The sequence below is a fragment of the Schistocerca americana genome, chromosome 4, assembly GCF_021461395.2.
Source record: "Schistocerca americana isolate TAMUIC-IGC-003095 chromosome 4, iqSchAmer2.1, whole genome shotgun sequence".
NCBI lineage: Eukaryota > Metazoa > Arthropoda > Insecta > Orthoptera > Acrididae > Schistocerca > Schistocerca americana.
In genome coordinates, this window is record NC_060122.1 from 212,287,093 (window position 1) to 212,311,635 (window position 24,543).

Sequence of the window (24,543 nt, forward strand, 5' to 3'; positions counted from 1 at the left end):
GGACCGTAGAACAAAAAGATGAAAAGGGGAGTTAAAAACGACTACACGTTAATCCCAATCAACGGAAGAGATGACAGCTAAAACCAGGGATGTGGAGAAAGATTTATAAAACATGCCATACAAAAATGGAGGTCCTGAACTAAAGGTTAAAAAACGGAGGTCCTGAACTAAAGGTTATATGTCCTTCACCATACTGGTATGATGGATAAAAAGTAAAACACTGTCGACAGGCCACCGATAACTCAGACAAAAACAAATAGGAATGTAAGTGGTTAACGAAGGGCATTACTTCAGGAAATGGCGGACCGTCAAAGGTTGAGAGCAATGAGCACAAAGTGGTGGGGGAGCACCACTTAACAAATGGTGATGGCTGAAAAGACAATGCCCGATACATACCCTAGCTAAAATGATCTTCTCATGACAAGAGGGTCCCGAGAAGGTGGTCCAACACACTGGGAGAGACTTAAAAAGCTGGAGCTTGTTCCCATGAAGGGGGAACTAGTGGTGATGCCTAAGTGACACCACTTGCTGACAGACAGCAACACAGAGATCAATGGAGGGAATGTAAGGACCAGTGGGCTGAGATACAAGGAATGCAGTCTTTGTAGCAGCTTCAGCAGCCTCGTTTCCTGTCAGACTGATATGACCAGAAACCCACACAAACCCCACACTGGCTCCAACAAGATAGAGCAAGTGGCAGCTTTCCTGTACCTGTTGCACTAAGAGATGGATGGTGTACGCACAGAGACTCTGAAGGACACTGACAGTGTTGGAGCAAATGATGCAATTGAAAAGCCTGTGTCACCAGACGAACTGCGTGGCCTGTCACAGGGCGAAGAGCTCTGCTGTAAATACTGAGCATTGTTCTGGACTTTGATATGAAAAAATGTCGGTACCAATGACAAAGGCACACCCAACACCAGGCAGTCCGAGAGCCATGAGTGTACACAAAGGTATTATTGTGTAGTTCCGTGCGAAGGTCACGAAGCTGAATGGGTAGAACAAGGGTGCAGTAGTGTCCTTAGGAAGCGAATGAAGGCCAAGGTGAACACAGGCCACCGCATGAAGCCAAGGTGTTGAAGGGTTCACACCTGTAGGGAAAATGGCAGGTAGCGTGAAGTTAAGCTGCCAGAGCAAGAGACAAAAGCGAACTCCAGGAGGTAACAGGGAAGAGGGACGCACCCCATTTTGGTGATCAGAGGAGTCATCGAAGTAGGACGCATAGGATGGGTGGCCACGCATGACAGACAAATGGCATACGTATCTGCTGTGGAGGAAGTCCACGGCCATGGGACAGTGGTAGTTCGGCAGCTTCTGCAACCAGTCACTCAACAGAGCTAGTGTAAAAGGCGCCAGTGGCTGAATGGCTAACACAATGGTGGATACTGCTGAGACAGCATAAGAGGCACGTATGTGCAGATGCATAGAAAACACACCCACAGTCTAGGTTCAAACGGCCAAGGGATTGGTACAAACAGAGGAGGGTGGTTCAATCTGCACTCCAGGAAGTACCATTGTGGACATGTACAACAATGAGGGACCACATACAGTAGGTTGCCAAGTAAGACACATGGGAAGCCCAAGAAAGTTTCCTATCGAGTATGAGCCCCAGGAATTTCGTAGTTTCAAGGAACGGAAGAGCAACAGGCCCAAGATGCAAAGAATATGGAAAAAGCCAATAGCTCCACCAGAAATTCATACAAACAATTTTGTCAGTGGAAATACGTAAGCCACTGTCAATGCTCCATGAATGAAGACGATCGAGTCATTGCTGAAGATGCCGCTCAATAAGACAATCTCATGGAGAACTGCAATAGATGGCAAACATCGTCAACAAAAAGGGAGCCCGAAATGCCCAGCAGGAGACAGATCATTATAGGGTTAATGGCGATAGCAAACAGGACTATACTCGAGACAGGACCCCGAGGCACACTGTTTTCCTGGATAAAGGTGTCCGACAAGGTAGAACCACCAGAAACCACACATAAATTGAAAACCACAGCTTTTAAAAATTCCAGAAGGAAACAGTGCATGCGGCCACAGAAACCCTGTTTGTAGATAGTACAGAGGATACCAGTCTTCCAGCAGGTGTCATAAGCTTTCTCCAAATCAAAAAACATGGCCACAGTCTGGGATTTCCGCAGAAAACCATTCATGACATGGGTGGACAAAGTGACAAGCCGGTCAACTGCAGAACAATGCGTTCAAAATTCACATTGTGCAATGGTTAGTAAACTGCGAGACTTGAGCCACCATACCAGCCAGGCATGCATCACACATTCCATCACCCTGCAAAAATAGCTGGTGAGAAAAATGTGGTTGTAGCTAAAAGGAAGGTGTTTGTCCTTACTGGGCTTAGGCATGGGTATGATGGGTATGACAGTGGCTTCACACCAGCATCTGGGAAACATGCCCTCTGCCCATATGCGGTTGTATGTATGAAGGAGGAAATGCTTGCCCACAAGAGCAAACTGCTGCAACATCTGAATGTGAACATTGACTGGCCCTGGGGCAGAGGATGGGGATGAAGGGAGGCCATGATTTACCTCCCTCAGGTAAAGGCGGCACTGTAGCACTCGCAATTCTGAGAGGAGAAAATTATGACCTGAGCCTCCTCCACTCGTTTCCAATGGACGAAGGTCAGGTGATAGGGGGAGGAGCTCGAAATCTCCACAAAATGGCAGCCCTAGGTGTTGGAGATAGCAATAGGGTCGACTGTGACATCATCTGCTACTGTCAGGCTGGAATTGTGGGACAGGCTTTGGTCCTGGAGAACCGCCTGAGGTTGGCCCAGTTGATGGAGGAGGGAGTGGAACTGTTAAAAGAACTAGTAAATAAAATCTCGCTAGCTATTCTTGCTATCCCGAAGAGCATGACAACACTATGCACAAAACTGTTTATAATGAATGCAGTTAGCTATCGTAGGATGACAGTTAAAAACACAGAGAGCACGTCTCCGTGTGCGAATTGCGTCGCAGCATGCCTTAGTCCACCAAGGTACCGGGACACAGCACAATAAAGAGGAAGTGCAAGGAATGGAACGTTCTGCGGCAGTAAGAATAAAGTTTGTAAAATATTCTACCTGGTCATCACAACTGAGGAACTTTGTTCGCCGAAGGTCGCCAGAGAGGAGTAAAGCCTCCAGTCGGCCTTAAAAAGCTGCCATTTGGGTGTGCACGGAGGTGCAGTAGGAGTCAGCAAACTGACAGCACATGGGAAATGGTCACTCGAGTATTGTGTCAGAGAGAACGGACCACTTGAGATGATGCAGTGGCAGAAGAGTATGTCCAAATGGGACTAGGTGTGCGCAGAGTCTGAAAGGAACATGGGCGTCCCCACCTTAAGGCAGATAAGGTTAACTGATTGACAAGACCAGCCAAGAGGGCACCTTACGGACAGCTTCTGGGAGAACCCCAAGGGGATGGTGTGCATTAAGAGTCACCAAGCAGCAGAAAGGGATGTGGTGGCTTCCCCAAAAGATGGAGAGGTCAAATGAGAAAGAAAAATGCAGTCTGCAACAGCTTGGAGCTGGGTAGTCATGGAGATGGGTTGACGATGAACATCATCCCAGATCAGCAGCATGACTATCCCATGAGATGGGATTCCGTCCTCGGGTGGAAGGTCAAAGTGGACTGGGAAGAAATGTGAGAGCTCAAAGTGGTCACAAGGATGTAATTTTGCTTCCTGGAGTTAAGAGTAGCAGGGGACGCTGTGATTCTAAGAGCAGCTGTAAGTCCTCTTGGTTGGATCGAAGGCTATGAACATTCCATTGGAGGAGAGTCATGATGAGGAAAAAAATGAAGGGGTGTCACCTCGGCAGCTGCCGTGTGCCAGCCTTTGAAGACTCACTGCTACAGGGCACAGAGGTCTGAGAATCCTGCTCCATGAGGTCTACAGAGGCGTCAGCATTCTCCATCTGTCTGTGTGCAAAGTCCAGGGCAGAAAAACGGTTGGTGGTGCGCACCAGCGACATGGAGATCAGTCAGGAGAGGGTATCACATGGCAACACCATCAAAGAGCATCTCCTAGTCAGCAAAGTTCCCTTTGTTTGACTTCCTGGAGCCTTTCCGGTTGGCAAAAGAAGACTCAGATGTTTACTGGCTGGAGGAATGTAGGAAGTCTTTGCAGGAGTATTTCTTCTGGTCTGCCAGTTGTGTAGCTGACGACTTCGCCCGTTGAGGCAAAAATTTGGTGGCTTGTTGCAAAGCTAGAGGAGGAGATGGAGATGCTGCCATGATGCTGGGCGATTTCACAACCACGGTGCTAAATTTGAGGTCACATGACTGTGTGGCCATGTCCTTCGTGGAGTGACATGTAGCAAGAAAAGTTCTGTCGGTGCCAGATGGTAGAACGCAGGGTTTCAGACCAGCCAACAACTTGTGAGCAACAGGGTAAGGCAACTTTTCCTTCACCCACTACTCCTGGACAGCCTGCTTATCGAGATACATGAGACAATCTCGGGAGAAGGCAACACGGCCGCCATTGCAGTTTGATACAGTGGGGAGAAGGAGGCAGACGATCACCCTCGTGAGCATCTCTACCACAGGTTACACATTTGGCTGGGAGTCAACAGGATCTAGAGTGTGGTTGTAATGATCACGCTGGTAGCAGTGCATCAGGTTCAGAATGTATGGCCATACTGTGATATCTTCATAGCCTGCTTTGATCTTTGATGGAAGCACCACTCTATCAAATGAGAAAAAAAAAAGAGTGCATGTAGGCACTACGGATGCAGCTATTTTTTCATCATCCAGTGGACTGCAATGACACCCTGATCAGAGAGGTACGTTTGGTTTTCTGCCTGTCAGACCATTGAGCAGCCTGGTGTAAATAACACCATAGGAAAAATTCAACATTCGATGGGCCTTGACACAAACAGGATAGCCATGGAGGAGCGAAACTGCAAGCAGTTGTTATGCTTGAGAATCAGTAGTAGTGTCCAAAAGCAAAGTGTCACTTCATAAATGAGAGCAAGTTTTCACAGGGCCAGCAATTGCATCAATACGGATTTACTGTAGCGAAGGACTGGTCGTCTTCAGTACATGAAACCGCGAGGAACCGTGGTGCAGATGGGAGGGTCTTTGAATCGTTAGCCTGATTCCGTTTACATTTGCTAGACACTGACTGGGGAAAAGATGATTGGCTCACTGCAAGAAAATCCCCCATGACTGCCAGCATGTCCAACAGCTCACTCCTTCCAACTGGGGGCTCTCTTCAGAATGGGGTGCAACCACCTTAGGTGACTGTTCACAACTCAGGTCACTCCTCCCAAACACCTGACAGAGGGACCAATTGGCAGTTTAGGAAGGTAGCAGCTCAGGCAATCAACCCTTCCTAAGCCTGTCCTTTACCAGGGGTTACATGTGAACCCTACCTGTAAACTGGGGGCTGGGAATTATGCATTACCCAATCACCTGTTACACGTCAGATGTGTTGGCTGGCCTTCAGGAGCACTCAGGGAGGAAGTAGAAAACGAAGAACCTCGAACACCAAAGTGGAGGAAGGATAGGAGAAGAGGAACGAAAAACAGAAAGAAGGAACGAAAGACAATGGAGAGCCTGTTCTGATATCGACAACTGAATATACAGAAAACATTTCCAACAACATTCCAGACATGTTCTCCAATGGAGGGAGAAAGAATAGCAAGAGGATAGACATGCAGCACAGAAGCGAAAAGCTGCTGCAAAGGCTGGGGACCCATGGTAGCCAAGCACAAACACACCAAAGACTGGCGAGCCCAATGGTGGGGGGGGGTACCTTATGTTGTTCGCTTGTGTTAAACATAACTCTACGCAATGGCCCATAAATAATATTACTGGTTTGCCAAACAAATCATTCAGCAATACATGCTTAGCACTGCCCAAGCAAAGACGGGGCTGGTCATCAGTCAAATACAAATTTAAGTATTATCCAGCAGAATTTGTCCATAGTGTAGGCTTGTGCAGAACTGAAACATGGCTGATAAACAGTTCAGGCAAGAAGAGAAAAGAGCTTTTGAAATGTGGTGCTACAGGAGAATGTTGAAGATTTGATGGGTGGAGGCATCAAGGAACTGTCAATTTGGTAATGGAGAAAGGTGTGTGTTTGTTGGGGGTGGGGGGGAGATTACAGACGGAGACCAAGTACCAAATACAGTAAACAGGTTCAAATAATGTAGGCTCAAATAGTTATGCAGGACAGACTCGTGTGCAACTCTGCATCAAACCAGTCTTCAGAATGAAGCCCACAACAACAACAAAAACAACATTTCAACTTGCCAATTTCCAACAGAAAAGGAATGCATCACTGAATTCAAATTAATTTCATTGAAGATTATCCACATGAAGAAAATCCTGAAACTAAAGCCACAGTTGAAAAGGTTGACAAAGTTCAAAATGAAGCATAATGAAACATTAGAGGATTCATGATCACAAATATATAAATCGCTGTCCCACATTTGTTGAATGCTGACCACAAGCATATGAGAAACAAATCTATCAGCAATATTCCATCTGGTTTTGGGAATTTGTTACTGTGGATAAATGAAACTGCAACTGAAGTATGTGAAACCCAGAGTGGTCCTGAACATCTTGAGTCCAACAAGAGTCTACTCCCAGAAAAACTAATGGACAGATTTCACAGACTTCAAAGTGGACAATGTCAATAAATTAGTGTATTTGTGACCTACAGTCCTCAGAGCAAGGAAGAAAGAGTTAAAGTTTAACATCCCATGAATAATGTGTTCACTGTAAACAGACCAGAAGCTCACAGAATGGGACTGAGATGCAACTTGCTTTATCCTTTCCAAAGAAGCAATCCCAGTGTTTGCCTTAATCAGTTCAATGACATCACAGAAAAATATAACTGAATGGGTCACAAGGATTTGAATCTTGCTTTTCTGGAATATATGTCCAGTGCCTTAACATCTCCTAACATAATTTGGTTACAATCTTCCATTGCTAAGTGGAGTTATTTTTCACATTTTCCTCTATTAATAAAATGATATTTTATCAAAGCTGTGTTCTGTGGAGCACATGTGGGAAGTGTGTCAACCATAGGTGATGGTTTAGGAACAAGAGAGCAAGATTAGACTCTTACCTAAATCTTTGAGATTAATGGTGACAATTAATTACTAAAATATCAGTCTACCACAGCAACAGCTGCCCTGTGGATCTGACAGCAATATCCTTTACAGTAGATGTTACCCTCAATGTAATTCAATTACAAATTAACAGTTTGAATTAAAGTTGAACACTAAATTCTTTTGTTGTTTGTACTATACTCCAGCTGATAGGAGCTAGGATAAAAATTTGAACTTTCTGGGAATGACTCGTATGCACACTTTAATTTCTAGCTCATTAATTCAAATGGTCACATCTCTACATTTCTGGCACAGCTTCAGCATTTGTTTTTCCACAACATCAGTCGAGCTCAAACCACCACCAGCTGTTACAGTCTTGGTGATGGAACCTTGTGCTCTTTGAGCTTTCTGCCTTGTGCTAGTTCATTGAAGCTTTAAAGGTGAATCTTTAAGTGATGTTAGTGAAATAGTCACTGTGTAGCAAGTGTCAACTGCATCTACATAATCAGTATACACTGATTCTTACTCATCCATAGGGTGTAGTTGCTTATGAGCAAATTCTTGTCTGAATCTGGGACAAAACTCCTGGCCAGGCTTGAAAAATTGATTAGTCAAGAGTTTCAACTTTTCAACATGAGAAATATCAACTGGGTATAAACCCTTCTTAACTTTATATTTTTCTCAAATGGATTACATCAACTATTTTGCAGAAAATGAAATTTTGTTATCAGCAGGACATTATAATATGAACAAATTTTGGTACATTCTGTTAAGTCTAGTCCATATCTAAGTTTTAAAAGCTCTTTGTCCAACAATGACATTTCTTTCCATGGTTTAAATTGTCTTTTACTGTAAACGAATGATGAAGGATCCTATGACTGCCAGTGCCATCTCAACCACCAAAAATCATCAGGCACTTCTTGGTTCATTTCACAAAACACAAATTAGTTCAGTCACAAAGCTTTCTAAGAGCAAGTTAATCACAAGATCAGCACCAGAGAGGAATGACAGTCGGAAGATTACAGGTATCCTTCAGCAATGGTGTAAAAACATTTTGGCAATGCTTCCAATAATGTCTTAAATGCTGAAAAGTCAGCAATTAATTAAAACCTTTTTGGGGTCCTTTGATCAATAAGTAGGCACAAGTCTAAAATTTAAATATGTATAGTTTCTGAAGCTCGATACTCTTTTTAGACATGCCAAGGTTTAAAACGTGTTCTCTGTCTTGGCAACATATTCAACAATGTTTTCCATAGCCTAATGTTGCTAATAATGTTATATGAAATTTCTTCCAGGATGAATTTACAAAAACTTTTGGTGATAATTTCATCCATACGTAGGCACAATTTTCCGTTGCTCATTGTTGCTCACTGCTTGTAAGTTAATCTACATAGAACTACACTTGTATTTTTACTGACATAAAAGCAGTTTTCACTGATTTTACTCTCTGCTTACTCATTGTCACATTCGAAAATATAAACTGTGTATGAAAACAATAAACACTAACTTTGAGCAATTATTTTCAATCGAAAGCAGGTATGTGTGACAAATTTAACTATATAGCTTCTGAAGCTTACATAATTCTTTTTCGGGGCATATAAAAAAACAACCCAAAATGTTTGCATCAAATCTGCAAGTGCATATATTTTGATAGAGAAGGACAGAGGCTACTGTACAACCATCACAAGAAGATAGCATGGCTGTGTATCATATTACCAATTCTCAGCTGATTTCGTCCATAAAATTGCAGCTTTTTGCTGTTTAAAGATGGGCTCTCCAAGCAGCACAATGATGTTTCTGCCATTTTTTGAAAAAGTGCAGCTGTCAGTAGACATATTTAAAACTTTAATCGATATACTTCTTATTTGTCTCAGAAAGCTGTTTAAGTGTACAAAATCAGGTGCTTGTAAGTTTCGAGTACGTTTCATAAAAGTTATTCAAAGCCAACACTTTGGCACATGCATGTAGGTGGTGCAAACTTGGTGGTCAATGAAGGTGAGGGGGTGTGAATTTGGAGGAGGTTATTGTACAAAGGTAGCAGGAGATGGAGGGTGTGGGGACAGTACGTCATCATAGATTGAAGCAAGGATAATTCCAGGAGCAGAGAAGTATTGTAACGATAAGTCCCAGGTGTGCAGTTCAAAGAAACTGACGGCATAGAGGATGATCCAGATGCACTGGGTTGTTAAGCAACCATTAAAATCACACATGTTGTGTTCAAGCTGCTTGTTGTGCCACAGGGTAGTCTACTTTGCTCTTGGCCATAGTTTAGTGGTGGCCAGCTGGTTGATAGTCACACCAAAATAAAAAGCTATGCAATGATTGCAGTAGAGCTGGTATATCACATGACTGCTTTTGCAGGTGGATCAGCCTCTGAAGGGGTGTGATAAGCCTGTGACAGGCCCACAACAGGAAGTGGTAGATGGGTGGATTGGACAGGTTTGCACTGGGTCTTCCACATGGATTTAATTCCTGTGGCAAGGGACTGGGATTGGGAGTGGCTCAGTGATGGTTAGATAGACTAGGGCGTTGTGGAGGTTGAGTTGGTGATGGACCACCACTTTAGAAGGAGTGGGAAAGATATCCCTCATTTCAGCACCTGGTGATAGAAAATCAAAGTCCTGACGAAGGATGTGGTGTAGCTATTCCATTCTGGGGTGGTACTGGGTGATGAAGAGGGCACCCCTTCATAGCTGGTTCTTGAGGGATGGTGGGAGGATAGGAGGGTATGGGAATATGGCACGGGAAATCTGTTGGTGGACTAGCTTTGGGTGGTACTGCCTGTCTGTGAAGGCCTTTGTGAGACCTTCAGCATACAGGGTAAAGAGGTTCTTATCACTGCAGATATGCTGTTCCCAGTAACCAGGCTGTATGGGCAGGGTTTTTTTGTGTGGAAGGGATGGCAGTTGTCAAAATGCAGGTTCATGGTGATTGATGGGTTTAATGTGGAGAGAACTGTGGATAGAGCCATCAGAGAGGAGAAGGTCAGTGTCCAGGGAGATGGCACACTGTGTTGAGGAGGACCGGGTGAATCAGATGGGAAAGAAGTAGTTGAGGTTGTGAAGGAATGAGGATACGGTGTCTTGACCCCGAGTCTAGATCATTAAGATATCATCTATAAACCTATGACATAACATGCAGCTGAATAAAACATGCTCAATTTTCATGGCTGCTTCATAACCCAGGCCATCTGGCTACTCCTCTCCACCACCAGCTTTTCTGAACTGCGAAGATGAGAGCTACCCTAACGACACATTCTCCTCTCCCAAAATTATCCCACACTCAACCTATGGCCCCACAGCCTCCACCCAATGGTTCCCACTCCCTCTGTCCACTAACCTCACCCTCATTGTGTGCAACACTCTGCCAACACACTTTCAGGCTTTTCTCCTGTGCGCTCCTCTTCCTACCCCCCTCCCTCACCCCATAACCTCCCACATTGCCCTGGAAGCCTTGTCCTGCTGCCTTCTAGTACCGGTGCAGTCCCTCCCCCTTCCCTGCCCCAATCCCAATTGCAGCTTTCGTTCAACCTAACAGTTGTAATCAGGCCAGAGCAGCCAGAGATAATGGTCAAGTGTGTGTGAGGAGTGCCTGCTTGGGTAAATGCATGTGTTTTACTTCCTTTTCTGAGGAAGACTTTGGTCAAAAGCTTAATGTGTAACTGTCTTTTCACTGTGCCTGTCTGCAACTCAATTTGTCATCTTTACAGTAAGTAGCAATCTAGCCTTTGCATAATTGTTGGACTTTCCATTGTTCAACCTATTATTGGAGGTTAGAATCTTTTTATAACAAAATAAACATAATACAACTCTCAACATATTTTTAGTTTCACATATTTAAAGTTTCTCCTTTGCTATACATATTTTATTTGACCACGGGTGGAAGCTGTGTGAACTGCAGTTGGAAAGTAAGTAGTGATAAGTTTTGTGGGGCTGAAGCAAGTGGTTTCACTAGGAGCAGGGGGAGAGGAGTGCACGGGGGAGATCTCTGGGGAGGCGACCAAGGCCCTCTCTTGGAACTGCAAAATATTTAGCAGGAACAGATTAATACAGGAGCAAGAAAGGAAAACTTGTGCTCTTCAAACACAAATTAGATCAAGCTTGGAGGAAGCTAATGAGGATGAAGGAAGGCAATGGTGGTGGGATGGGGGAGGTAAGGGGTTTTCAAAACCTGAAGTTGGTAGGAAGGCTGGCAGAGCTGGACAGAAACTGACTGCTCTGTTGTGTCCACCAGCAACAGGTTCCAGCAGTCAGAGTTGAGGGGAGAGGAGCCTCAAGATGGTGTAGGAATAGGAAATGTGCATAAAAGACTCTGCCTGTGAGTAAGTAGGAAAGGAAAATCACAAATGTTAGAAAAAAGAGAGAACCACAGTCGCAGCAGAGGTGCAAGCTCTCCATCACAGGAGAAGTTAGCCTGGATTTAAAAAAAAATGGCTCTGAGCACTATGGGACTCAACATCTGAGGTCATCAGCCCCCTAGAACTTTCACTACTTAAACCTAATTAACCTAAGGAAATCACACACAGCCATGCCCGGGGCAGGATTTGAACCTGTGACCGTAGCGGTCGTGCGGTTCCAGACTGAAGTGCCTAGAACCGCTCGGCCACATCGGCCGGCCAGGATTTTCAAACCGAGTAATAGTCTGAACAAAATGATTGACGGTTTAAAAACTCTGTGTGAGGATTTTATCAAAGGTGATCAGATAGTGAGAGCGGGTAGGGTGGAGAACAAACTGTATAGTAAATACATTGGCTTGAAGCAGGATTTCAGTCTTTGAACAGTACACTGATATGCAATACACAGCATATATGTAGAATTAATGAAATATAGCACATAGCATTTGTGTTATATGAATGTTCAAGCCACTACAGCACAACCTTTAAGGGTGGAGGATCATGGTTTACATCAGAGGTGGAACACATTTTAAAACTAGAAGATCTGATCACAAATAATGTAAATAAACATTTTACATTGGCAGCTACTGAATGTACAAAGCTAAGACATCCACAGAAAGTTAATCATTCAATGGGTATATCGCTCACTTACTGGTAACGTCAATACTTTCTTCAACAAATTAACTGAAGTCCTGGTAAGTGTCACAGCCCCCCAAAACTAACAAAGCAATAAGGGGAGACATGCATATTAATATAGATGTTGAGAGAAACACTAGTAATAACTACCTAAACATCTTGAGCACTTTTGGCGTGGCACAAACCCAAACAATGTATGTTGGACTTGCGACTCGATGCTGATCGCACAATTCCGGTGTGGTGAATTATTGTTAATGTTTTGTGCAGTGCCAGGGAAACATAGTTTATCATTTTCAGTTGTTAATAGTGATGAGTGAAAGTGTTGCACTTTCAAGTGCCAATAGTGTTACAAAATGAAATCTAATTTCTCGGTTATGTAACACAGAAATTTATTTGAAATTTTGTTGGGACTTCGGATTGTTTCCAAATGAGGATAGCAGGAATTGTGTAGAATGTCATGGACTCATCTCCATGACACTTCATGAGAAAGGCGTGTATACTGATTTCCCTATGCAACTGTACTGCATCCAGAGTCACAAGGGATCATCTATAAGGGAGAATGCATGGTTTGACAGTTCCAATTTATCCACTGAGAAGGGCATAATTTTAGTTTATTGTTGGGTAAGAGGCTATAAGCTACAAGGAAAGAGCCTGAAAAACAATTATCAACGAACACTGTGTGCAACTACTATGGCACCTGCTGAGAAGTTAGTTACATCATATGAATCTTTAACGAGTGTGTTCTAATCAGTGGACAAAACAAGGTGTCAGAACAGACAAATTGCATATAGCTACTGGAAAATGCCAGAAAGGGTGACCATTGAAAAATGAAGTTTAACATATTTAGGTATTTGGTGACCCTGAAAGAGAATCTCGCAAGTGTTGCATAGTTTGAATTTATTCAAGGGGGAGGAAAGCTTTAGTCTTTCTGACAAAGCACTTTATATTGTCAGGCAAGAAAGTGACAACTGACGGATTTACGTCATACAAGAGCTTACAGAAAGTAGGATTTCAAAATAAATTTTTGAATCATTCTGTCGAATTTGTATCATCGGACGATCCATTTGTCTGCACACAAAACTTAGTAACCTATAGGCCTAATTGTAATATCAATGAGTCACTGCTGGCATCATCCAACTCGTGCAAATACTTGGGCAAAACACTATATAAGGATATGAATATAATGGACATTGCTTACAAATGACTTCCAACCCATGGGAGAGAGTCACAGAGATACTGAAGGAACTGAACTGGAAGACTCTTGAAGACAGATGTACATTGTGCTGGGAAAATTTATTAATGAAGCTTTAAGAAGCAGCTTAAAATGAGTACTCTGGGAATATACTAAGACCGCAATGTATTGCCCACATAGGGATTGTGATGATAAGATTAGAATTTGGTCAAAAATTCAACAATGGAGAACGCACGATGAGCTGGAGCATTGTTATGGTGTACCACCCAACTCTGTCTTTCCACAATGCAGGCCTTTTCTTCAGCACCTTTTCGCACAAACGCTCAAGGACACATTTGTAGTATTCCTGGTTAATTGTCTATCCTCCAGGGGTAATTCATGATGCACAATACTGGTAGAATCGAAAAAAAATCATCAACACTGTCTTCACCTTCAACCGACTTTGCCATGCTTCTTTTGGTTGTGGTGAATGTGGAGTCTTCCACTGCAGAGATTGCACTTCGGTTTCAGGATCATATTCATATACCCACAATTCGTCACCTGTAATTACACTGGGACATTTTTAGTCCGATTAATCAGTTTTCGGCACACTTAAAGTCAGTATTGTCTTTGGTCACTTGACAACACTTTTGGAATGAATTTTGCGGACACTCAACGCATGAGCAGATCTTTAGTTAAAATTGACTGAACTGCATACAAACTTAAAATAAGTTAATCAGCCATCTCCCTAACTCTAAGTCTACGATCAGAGCGTGGCTAAGTCGTGAACTTTCACAACATTTTCATTCATTTTTGAGGTAGGACACCCGGACCGTGGTTCACCTTCAAATGATTCACGGCCATTTTTAAATCTGCTGAAACAGACAACAACATTTGACTGGCTCATACAAATATCTCCAAAAGCTGTCTTTAATAGTTCATAAGTCTCAAAAGCTGATTTCTTGGTTTTAAAACAAAATTTGACACAAACTCGTTGCTCCGTTTTTACTTCCATTTTCACACAAATAGAAGCCAGCAACATGCCCTAACAGACCTGCACTCAACCAGCTGCCACAACGAACTGAACAATGGAAACGCAGTTTCCTGTCAGAGGGCCTTCAAGGACAAGGCAATGACTCACTCCCTACCCTCCGTGTACCTACCCGCCAAACCTGTAACCAGTAGCAGATCCATTCTTAAAACTTTCCAATCACACCTCGTAGGACTTGACAATTTGATGTTAGTGTCTGAAGCTTTTCAAGTTTTTGGTAAAATGGAGAAACATTATCAAGTCAATGCACGCAGTTGTAGTAATGCTGATTCCCAATGCCATCTAATGACATACTGTGCCTTAAAAGGACTGAAAGCTGTAAAGAAACTTCCATTAGAACAGCAAGAATTGCTTACTTGATGGAGTGGGAACCTGTAGTAAAGAAACCCACCATCGGCTGACCGCGCCTGGCTGTTGGGCATGGCCACTCGGCGATAGGGTTACAGTCACTGAGAGAGGTAGTGGCATAGCTACATGGACCAACATAAGGATTTTTCTCAGATTACAAAAAAATGCTAATTGCTTAGGCGAAATTTTTGCACCTTACCCAAAGCGGCACCAAAACAGAAATAAGTATTTCTAATAGAATGAAATATGCTCTATTTACCAGTATGAATGTAACATGATAGACGTCCAGTTTGAGATACAACTTTGAACGTAAGTATAATATGATTCATTCACTTTTTTAGCAAATTTACAGGATGGTAGCACAGTAATGAAACACACAAGCTAGGTCTTAAACTGTGAAATATTTAACAGCCAGACAGACAGTAGTTTGGCAAAAGGCCAGGTCCATAGCGCCCTTGCCTCTCTACTTATGCCTTGCTAAAATATGGAGCAAATTTGTCCTGGCTGACCTGTTGCCCTCTTTGAACTGAGATAAAGCAAAAAGTATAGCTTTCTGAACTTTACTTGCACCATTTATGTGTTGAACACAAGAAGTTGTACAACTACACTAAGAAGCAAGGGGGCTAGTCTTTTAGATTAGGAACAGTGGCACGCCAAACTTGATGATTTCTTCATGACTTCTCGGTCTCTGAAAAAGTGGTCTTCACAAAAATGGCTCTAGAAGCTCAACCAAGTTACAGGTGAACCTGAAACTTTGCAGAAGTTCAAGCAGGTCCCTCAGGTACAGACTGTGTAAATTTGATCAAAACTGAAAAGGATCGAGCTGGGTGCTCTAGGTCACTTGACATGGAACGACCCACCTAAAAGCAGTTGTAATACAAGAAAGTCAGTCACAAAGAAACTCCAGGTGGAATGAAAGAATTGCACAAGCAGTCTCTTGAAAATCCAAAAACAGAATGGAACATAATACAGAAAACAACTAAGCAGAGCAGCAAGGAAAACTACAGCACCTGCTAAGAAGATGGCTTGCGAAAATGTTCACAATAGAAGAGAATTCTAAGCATGACAAGAACGTATTACACTACATATTAGGAAACAGGGAGACACGATAAGAAAATACTTCAAAATTCATCAACAACGAAGGAAAACCTGTGCGGAAGGAAGAAGTAGGTTTGGAAGCATGGAAAGAATACTACTGAATTAAGGACAGGATGAAACAAACATACACGATGAGATAGAGGAAGGCAAAACTAATAACACCAAAGAGTACATAGAAAGAGAAGATCTGCAGATGTTGGATGCAGAGAAAGTTGTATTAGAAATGGAAAATGGCATAACTGAAGAGCCAACATCACAGTAAAAATAAGCAAAGCGGCATCGCCTATCAGAATTCAGTGGCTCTATAGAATAATGAGGATAGTGTGGACATATATAAAAATTTCTGATGATTTTACAAAGACAATTATTTTACCTATTTAACAGAAACACAGAGGAATACCATTATTATGCTGCTGCATGAAGTTTTATGAAAAAATAATTTTACAGAAAATCATGAATATGGTAGAACCAAAAATAAGGAAGATCATTTGGCCTAAAGATGCCATATTTTCTGGCCAGACAGGTTACAGAAAACAAATGGAATTTGAGAAGGATATCATAGTTGTATTCACAAATTTAAAAAAATATTTATGACACTCAGGTTGCTCTCCATTCAGAGGCTGTTGCACGCAGTGACTGTTATTGACTTGTAAATAATAGATTTCAGCTATCAGTCGTCCTGTAGCAGAGGTTTTGGGGGTGTGGCTTCCTCAAAAGTACAGCTCTTATGGGCACCACAAGAATCTGGCATTTCAGCCTAAGGGTGTCCTACCAACCGGCATACAATTTTTCACGTTCCACTGCTTACATCAAAAGGGCATCAACAGAGTTGCTGAAAATTCACTATAGAATCCCTGTCTCTGCATATCTCTATTATGCACTGATGAGCTGTAATCGACATTTAGTTTTTTTTTTTTTTTTTTGTAGCTGCCTATTATATTCACTGCTGGAATAAGTTTGCAAATTTTTCACCAGAGTGCCCTAGATTACAATAACATAAGTACCATTACCTAGCGAGAGTTTCATGAATGATTACAGCAATAGTGTGCGAAATATGTCCCATTACTTAAGTTTCCTTGCCTGCTGACTGTGGGTGACTTTCGTTGTTTGCAAGTTTCTTTTTGTCAGTGCATTAGTCATGAGTTTGAGTTTTACTTTCTTGCGAGCAACAGCAGCATACCACATGTTCAGAAACAACACAAATATGAATAAAGTGTGTAATTTATTAGGTAAAATTTTGGAACATGTGGTTACAATGAAAGTGAAGAAACTTGGCACACCCATATTAGAAGTAAACATGAATCAAGAAGAAAAACATTGTAAATCCAGACAAGGATAGACACTCAATTTTAACATAGCAATGTACAATGCAGATGAATGGCTGTGTGCACTATATCACTTAAAGTACATATTTTTGTAATACACAATTGTAAATATGATAAATACGGTCTGTACACTTCCATGGCAATTGCTCATGTCAACCAATGACAGCACAAGATCCACGACATCATGGAAACATCACTGATTTGTCATATGAACTCATAAACATGGCAGTCTGAGTGCACAACACATTAAATGTCTGAAGATTAGAAATTATAATACACCTACATCTAAATTCATACTCCGCAAGCCACTTTACGTGCCACTGTTACTACCTCCCTTTTCTGTTCCAGTCGCGTATGGTTCGCGGGAAGAACGACTGCCTGAAAGCCTCCGTGTGCACTCGAATCTCTCTAATTTTACACTCGTGATCTCCTCGGGAAGTATAAGTAGGGGGAAGCAATATATTCGATACCTCATCCAGAAACACACCCTCTCGAAACCTGGCGAGCAAGCTACACCGCAATGCACAGCGCCTCTCTTGCAGAGAGTGCCACTTGAGTTTGCTAAACATCTCCGTAACGCTATCACGGTTACCAAACGAAATGCGCCGCTCTTCTTTGGATCTTCTCTATCTCCTCCGTCAACCCGATCTGGTACGGATCCCACAATGATGAGCAATACCCAAGTATAGGTCGAACGAGTGTTTTGTAAGCCTCCTTTGTTGATGGACTACATTTTCTAAGGACTCTCCCAATGAATCTCAACCTGGTACCCGCCTTACCAACAATTAATTTCATATGATCATTCCACTTCAAATCGTTGCGCACGCATACTCCCAGATATTTTACAGAAGTAACTGCTACCAGTGTTTGTTCCGCTATCATATAATCATACAATAAAGGATCCTTCTTTCTGTGTATTCGCAATACATTACATTTGTCTATGTTAAGAGTCAGTTGCCACTCCCTGCACCAAGTGCCTATCCGCTGCATATCTTCCTGCATTTTGCTACAATTTTCTAATGCTACAACTTCTCTGTATACTACAGCATCATCCGCAAAAAGCCGCATGGAACTCCCGACACTATCTACTGTGTCATTTATATTTATCGTGAAAAGCAATGGTCCCATAACACTCCCCTGTGGCACGCCAGAGGTTACTTTAACATCTGTAGACGTCTCTCCATTGATAACAACATGCTGTGTTCTGTTTGTTAAAAACTCTTCAATCCAGCCACACAGCTGGTCTGATATTCTGTAGGCTCTTACTTTGTTTATCAGACGACAGTGCGGAACTGTATCGAACGCCTTCCGGAAGTCAAGGAAAATAGCATCTACCTGGGAACCTGTATCTAATATTTTCTGGGTCTCATGAACAAATTAAGCGAGTTGGATCTCACACGATCGCTGTTTCCGGAATCCATGTTGATTCCTACAGAGTAGATTCTGGGTTTCCAAAAACGACATGATACGCGAGCAAAAAACACGTTCTAAAATTCTACAACAGATCGACGTCAGAGATATAGGTCTATAGTTTTGCACATCTGCTCGACGACCCTTCTTGAAGACTGGGTCTACCTGTGCTCTTTTCCAATCGTTTGGAACCTTCCGTTCCTCTAGAGACTTGCTATACACGGCTGTTAGAAGGGGGGCACGTTCTTTCACGTACTCTGTGTAGAATCGAATTGGTATCCCGTCAGGTCCAGTGAACTTTCCTCTGTTGAGTGATTCCAGTTGCTTTTCTATTCCTTGGACAGTTATTTCGATGTCAGCCATTTTTTCGTTTGTGCGAGGATTTAGAGAAGGAACTGCAGTGCGGTCTTCCTCTGTGAAACAGCTTTGGAAAAAGGTGTTTAGTATTTCAGCTTTACGCGTGTCATCCTCTGTTTCAATGCCATCATCATCCTGGAGTGTCTGGATATGCTGTTTCAAGCCACTTACTGATTTAACGTAAGACCAGAACTTCCTAGGATTTTCTGTCAAGTCGGTACATAGAATTTTACTTTCGAATTCACTGAACGCTTCACGCATAGCCCTCCTTATGCTACTTTGCCCTCTTTCCTGATGAGGCAACAGTTTGTTGCGAAAGCTTGAATTTTGTGTGTATGTTTGTGTTTGTTTGTGTTTGTTTGTGTTTGTTTGTGTGTCTGTCGACCTGCCAGCACTTTCATTTGGTAAGTCACATCATCTTTGTTTTTAGATATATATTTCCTACGTGGAATGTTTCCCTCTATTATAACCTCCTTATGCTAACTTTGACATCATTTAGCTTCTGTTTGTCTGTGAGGTTTTGGCTGCGTTTACACTTGGAGTGAAGCTCTCTTTGCTTTCGCAGTAGTTTCCTAACTTTGATGTTGAACCACAGTGGGTTTTTCCCGTCCCTCACAGTTTTACTCGGCACGTACCTCTCTAAAACGCATTTTATGATTGCCTTGAACTTTTTCCATAAACACTCAACATTGTCAGTGTCGGAACAGAAATTTTCGTTTTGATCTGTTAGGTAGCCTGAAATCTGCCTTCTATTACTCTTGCTAAACAGATAAACCTTCCTCCCTTTTTTTTATATTCCTATTAACTTCCATATTCAAGGGTGCTGCAACAGCCTCATGATCACCGATTCCCTGTTCTGCACTTGCAGAATCGAAAAATTCGGGTCTGTTTGTTATCAGTAGGTCCAAGATGTTGTCTCCACGAGCCAGTTCTCTGTTTAATTGCTCGAGGTAATTTTTGGATAGTGCACTCAGTATAACGTCACTCGATGCTCTGTCCCTACCACCCGTCCTAAACATCTGAGTGTCCCAGTCTATATCTGGTAAATTGAAATCTCCACTTAAGACTATAACATGCTGAGAAAATTTATGTGAAATGTATTCCAAATTTTCTCTCAGTTCTTCTGCCACTAATGCTGCTGAGTCAGGAGGTTGGTAAAAGGCGCCAATTATTAACCTAGCTCGGTTGTTGAGTGTAACCTCCACCCATAATAATTCACAGGAACTATCCACTTCTACTTCACTACAGGATAAACTACTACTAACAGCGACAAACACGCCACCACCGGTTGCATGCAATCTATCCTTTCTAAACACCGTCTGTGCCTTTGTAAAAATTTCGGCAGAATTTATCTCTGGCTTCAGCCAGCTTTCTGTACCTATAACGAGTTCAGCTTTGGTGCTTTCTATCAGCACTTGAAGTTCCGGTACTTTACCAATGCAGCTTCGACAGTTTACAATTACAATGCCGATTGCTGCTTGGCCCCGCATGTCCTGACTTTGCCCTGCACCCTTTGAGGCTGCTGCCCTTTCTGTACTTGCCCGAGGCCATCTAACCTAAAAAACTGCCCAGTCCACGCCACACAACCCCTGCTACCCATGTAGCCGCTTGCTGCATGTAGTGGACTCCTGACCTATCCAGCGGAACCCGAAACCCCACCACCCTATGGCGCAAGTCGAGGAATCTGCAGCCCACACGGTCACAGAACCGTCTCAGCCTCTGATTCAGACCCTCCACTCGGCTCTGTACCAAAGGTCCGCAGTCAGTCCTGTGGACGATGCTGCAGATGGTGAGCTCTGCTTTCATCCCACTAGCGAGACTGGCAGTCTTCACCAAATTAGATAGCCGCCGGAAGCCAGAGAGGATTTCCTCCGATCCATAGCGACACATATCATTGGTGCCGACATGAGCGACCACCTGCAGATGGGTGCACCCTGTACCCTTCATGGCATCCGGAAGGACCCTTTCCACATCTGGAATGACTCCCCCCGGTATGCACACGGAGTGCACATTACTATATAGACCAACCAAAGTAGACAGTGCTCTTGTGAAGACCTGACCTCACATCCAGGAGGGTGGAGTGTGCTCTGTGCAGTCATACTGATTTAGGTTTTTCTAAACCATTTCAGGCAAATGCCGAGATGTTTCCTTTATCAAGGCCAAGGCCAACCACCTGTTCTGTCCACATAAAGGATACCTGTGAACTCTGTACGTATATTTTTGAGCTACTTCTTTTCATTGTATTACAGTAACAAATCCAATTCTATTGTAGAATGAGGCCCATATGGATAAATAAATAAATGATTTCTTCCCTTGTACAGTGTCCCACTATATGTTTAAATATTTCTGCCACATGTTTGGCCACTACTCATGTCAGTTACTGACATTGTTTGCTTTGAGTTGTATGGACATTCCTTCTTTGTGTACTATCAGAAATAGATACAAGCAAGGACATGTAGTTGCTTTACCCCTTGCCACTATAGATTTGAGTTCTTTAGAAAGCAGTAACCTTCATTAGATTCAGTGCCACTTCTTTTAGAGTTTCTAGCATACTGAGTCATCCAGCAGCATGCTGATTTTCTATTAATTTCTGGAGGCACACAACAAGACTACTTTGAGGTTTTTAACTACTCATGGCAAGACACTGTTGCTTGGCAGCTTTCGGTCATTTCAATATGCTCACAAACCTGCTGACTTCCCACTTTGCTTGTTCCACTAAAGCTCTCATTTCCGCATACTTTTCTCAGAGCTGATACAAAATCAAGACCTTTGTACAGCTCTTTCATAGCAACTCCAACTACCCCTGTCCAACTTATCTTCATCCTCTGGTCAGACAGATGTCCACTTATGTTAAACCTGTGGTGCATGAATTTCACTGCAGTGGACAACTTTTAATTCTCTGGCGTTTCCAATCAGTCATGAGGCTGCAAATGCATGACGGACGCGACACCAATAGGGAGTGCCCACTGTAGTGAACTGTGTGCATTTGCAGCCTAAGGACTGATCGAAAATGCCAAAGACGCAACCATTAACAGCTGTCCACTGTAGTGGACGCTATGCGCCACAGGGTTAACAACCCTGTAGGCTGTCATAGTTGTTCTGGTGTCCTGTTTATGGAGTCTGCTGACAGCATATGAACAGTAACCTACAGCAAAACAGAGCTAATACAATGTAGGCACGATCATTTTTAAAGGAATGTACACCTTACACTCACAGGGAGTGTAACAGCACAGCATGTATAAAGTTACTACATCACTTCTGCCTCACAAACGGAGTTGGTAGAAGCTATTCTGTGTGCTGCTGATAAGCTGCACAAGGAACAGAACATTGTTGTGTACCTTCAAATAACAACAGAAAACCAGCACACTGCTGAACAGTCCAGCATGTTCTGCTATGTTTTGGAGACCAAAATCGCATTTCCATAGAACTTAAAAAAAAAAAAAATAAATAAATAAAAAACCTCCATAACATAATAATGACTGGCTACCCACATACATGTCAAAACTGTTATAGTGAGAGAAACTACACAATTCTGGTAATGGGCAAAAGCAATGATAATATCTAGCTGGGAACTGGCATGTCACAAGATACAGTACAGCATTCATTCCCCTCCTTGTTAAAGATTAATTAGAGTTCTTATTCCACTTGTGAAGCAATATTAGTTTGTTTTGTGAGATTGCATGCATTACAACTTTGTGTTTCAAACACACCAGCAATAACAATTACATATTTTCAATAAATTATTAAAGCAGTTCTTTACAAACAGGTTATTATTAGGCTACCCCATTTTACATTATAGCCCTATTCATGAACGATGACAGTTCGCGCATGTCGAGGCATGGACCAGCAATGCATTGCTGCTCGTTCCAAGTGACACTTGCGGCACATGGTTTGAATTTGAATAAAGTGTGAATTGTGCAAATCTTGTCTCTCACTTGCTCATGGAGCATTTGTCGCTTACCACCACCATAAGGAATGACAGCGCCGGCCGAAGTGGCCGTGCGGTTAAAGGCGCTGCAGTCTGGAACCGCAAGACTGCTACGGTCGCAGGTTCGAATCCTGCCTCGGGCATGGATGTTTGTGATGTCCTTAGGTTAGTTAGGTTTAACTAGTTCTAAGGTTCTAGGGGACTAATGACCTCAGCAGTTGAGTCCCATAGTGCTCAGAGCCAAGGAATGACAAATCGCAACAAATGGAATAAAAAAGAAATCACTACACATCTGTGATACCCATATATTGTATAACAAGGACGATAATTGAGACTGAGTTGTATGTTCTCAGTGTCTTCCACTGGAACCAAAATTACACTCCATTGAGCTTTACCTTATGAACCAAAATTTTGGGTTCCACTCCCTTCCCAGTCATTAAACCAGAGTGGATAAAAACTAAGAGAGAATATGTGGAAGAAGGTTATGCATTTGACGCACCTTAAATCTTGTTTGTGATGACAGACTGGTCTCCGCACACCCTGAGGTCTATGTTAGATTGGAAGGCGACAATTTGGTTCAGAAATGGCAACGAAAGTGAAAGCAGAAAATCTAGTTGTGGTAACAAATTGACCGGTAGCAAAGCATAATGTTTACGTACGTGCCACATCGAAAAACACGGGGGGCCGGGGGAGGCCAAATACGCAACTTTTACGAGTACCTTCATAAAGTAGTTATTGGATAGTCACACAAAAAAACCTCACTGTAACTCAAATTTTATATGGTTTAAATAGGCCTGATATCTATGAAAAATCGGCCAAGCAAATAATAATATAACGGTATAACACAAAGGAAAGTTAGGTTCAAACAAGAGAAAAACAATGTTACACACTGCATTTTCTCTCGTTCCTCCTCTTCTAACTCCTTCTTGCTCTTTGCTTCCTTCTTCTTTTCGTTTTTATCTGATGCGTCTATTTTTGAATTCAAAATACCGGATGTGAAACTCCCAGAGCTATGATGATCTTCCTTTTGTACAGGTCTTTCACTAGAATGTTTCTTAAACTCGCCTGTATTACTAAGAATGTCTTCAAGTGCACTGGCCGCTCTGTTTATATTAGCGTCCTCTGCTTCGTTGTCATCGGAATCCGAATGTACATTTTCGCTGTCACTTTCTCGCTTGATATCCAGAATATCGTCCTGTGCTTCAATCGTACTTTCAAGAATCTGTGACGGTGATTGTTTAACGTCCGTTGTTGGAGTGCACACTTCACTTATTTCTAGCTCACTCTCATTTGCCGAATCGTCTTTGGAAAATATACTTTCCATTTCCTTTCAAATGCAGCAACAACTTTACTGTTTACACATAACACCATTCACATGGACAATACACACTCCACATCTGTCTAGTATCTAGCACAATTCAGCAATCGATTGTCAGCTGTCAAAACAACTACTCAGCGATATTTTAACCCTCGCAAGTGAACCACTGGTACCATAACGAAAATTTAACAAACATGGCTTTGTAACGTAGCGAAGGATACAGTCTGCCGAAAGGTACGTTGTCTTCAGCACAAAAAAGGGAGCACAATGCTGCATCTAAAATTTTTGATCACTTACGTAGTGATATAAAATGTCTGACAGGCAGCAAAGAAAAATTCGAAAATAAACTGAAAAAATTTCTCCTATTTGGTAGTTGAATTTTTGTTATTGTAGTGTGTAAAAGTTGGTAGAGAGGAATTTGACACTCAGTCTGTATTTCAAAAAAAAA

General features: G+C 42.4%; 1 protein-coding gene across 1 annotated transcript in view; it reads right to left on the minus strand.

Moving 5' to 3' along the window:
- LOC124612626 (transcription initiation factor TFIID subunit 11-like) overlaps nucleotides 1–24,227 on the minus strand; it is a 44,585-nt gene extending 20,358 nt beyond the window's left edge. Inside the window, exon 1 of the mRNA XM_047140923.1 lies at nucleotides 23,668–24,227. Coding sequence (XP_046996879.1) covers nucleotides 23,668–24,101 — 434 coding nt within the window. The 5' untranslated portion in view covers nucleotides 24,102–24,227. The remainder of the gene's footprint in view (nucleotides 1–23,667) is intronic.
- Nucleotides 24,228–24,543: the final 316 nt, after the last annotated feature.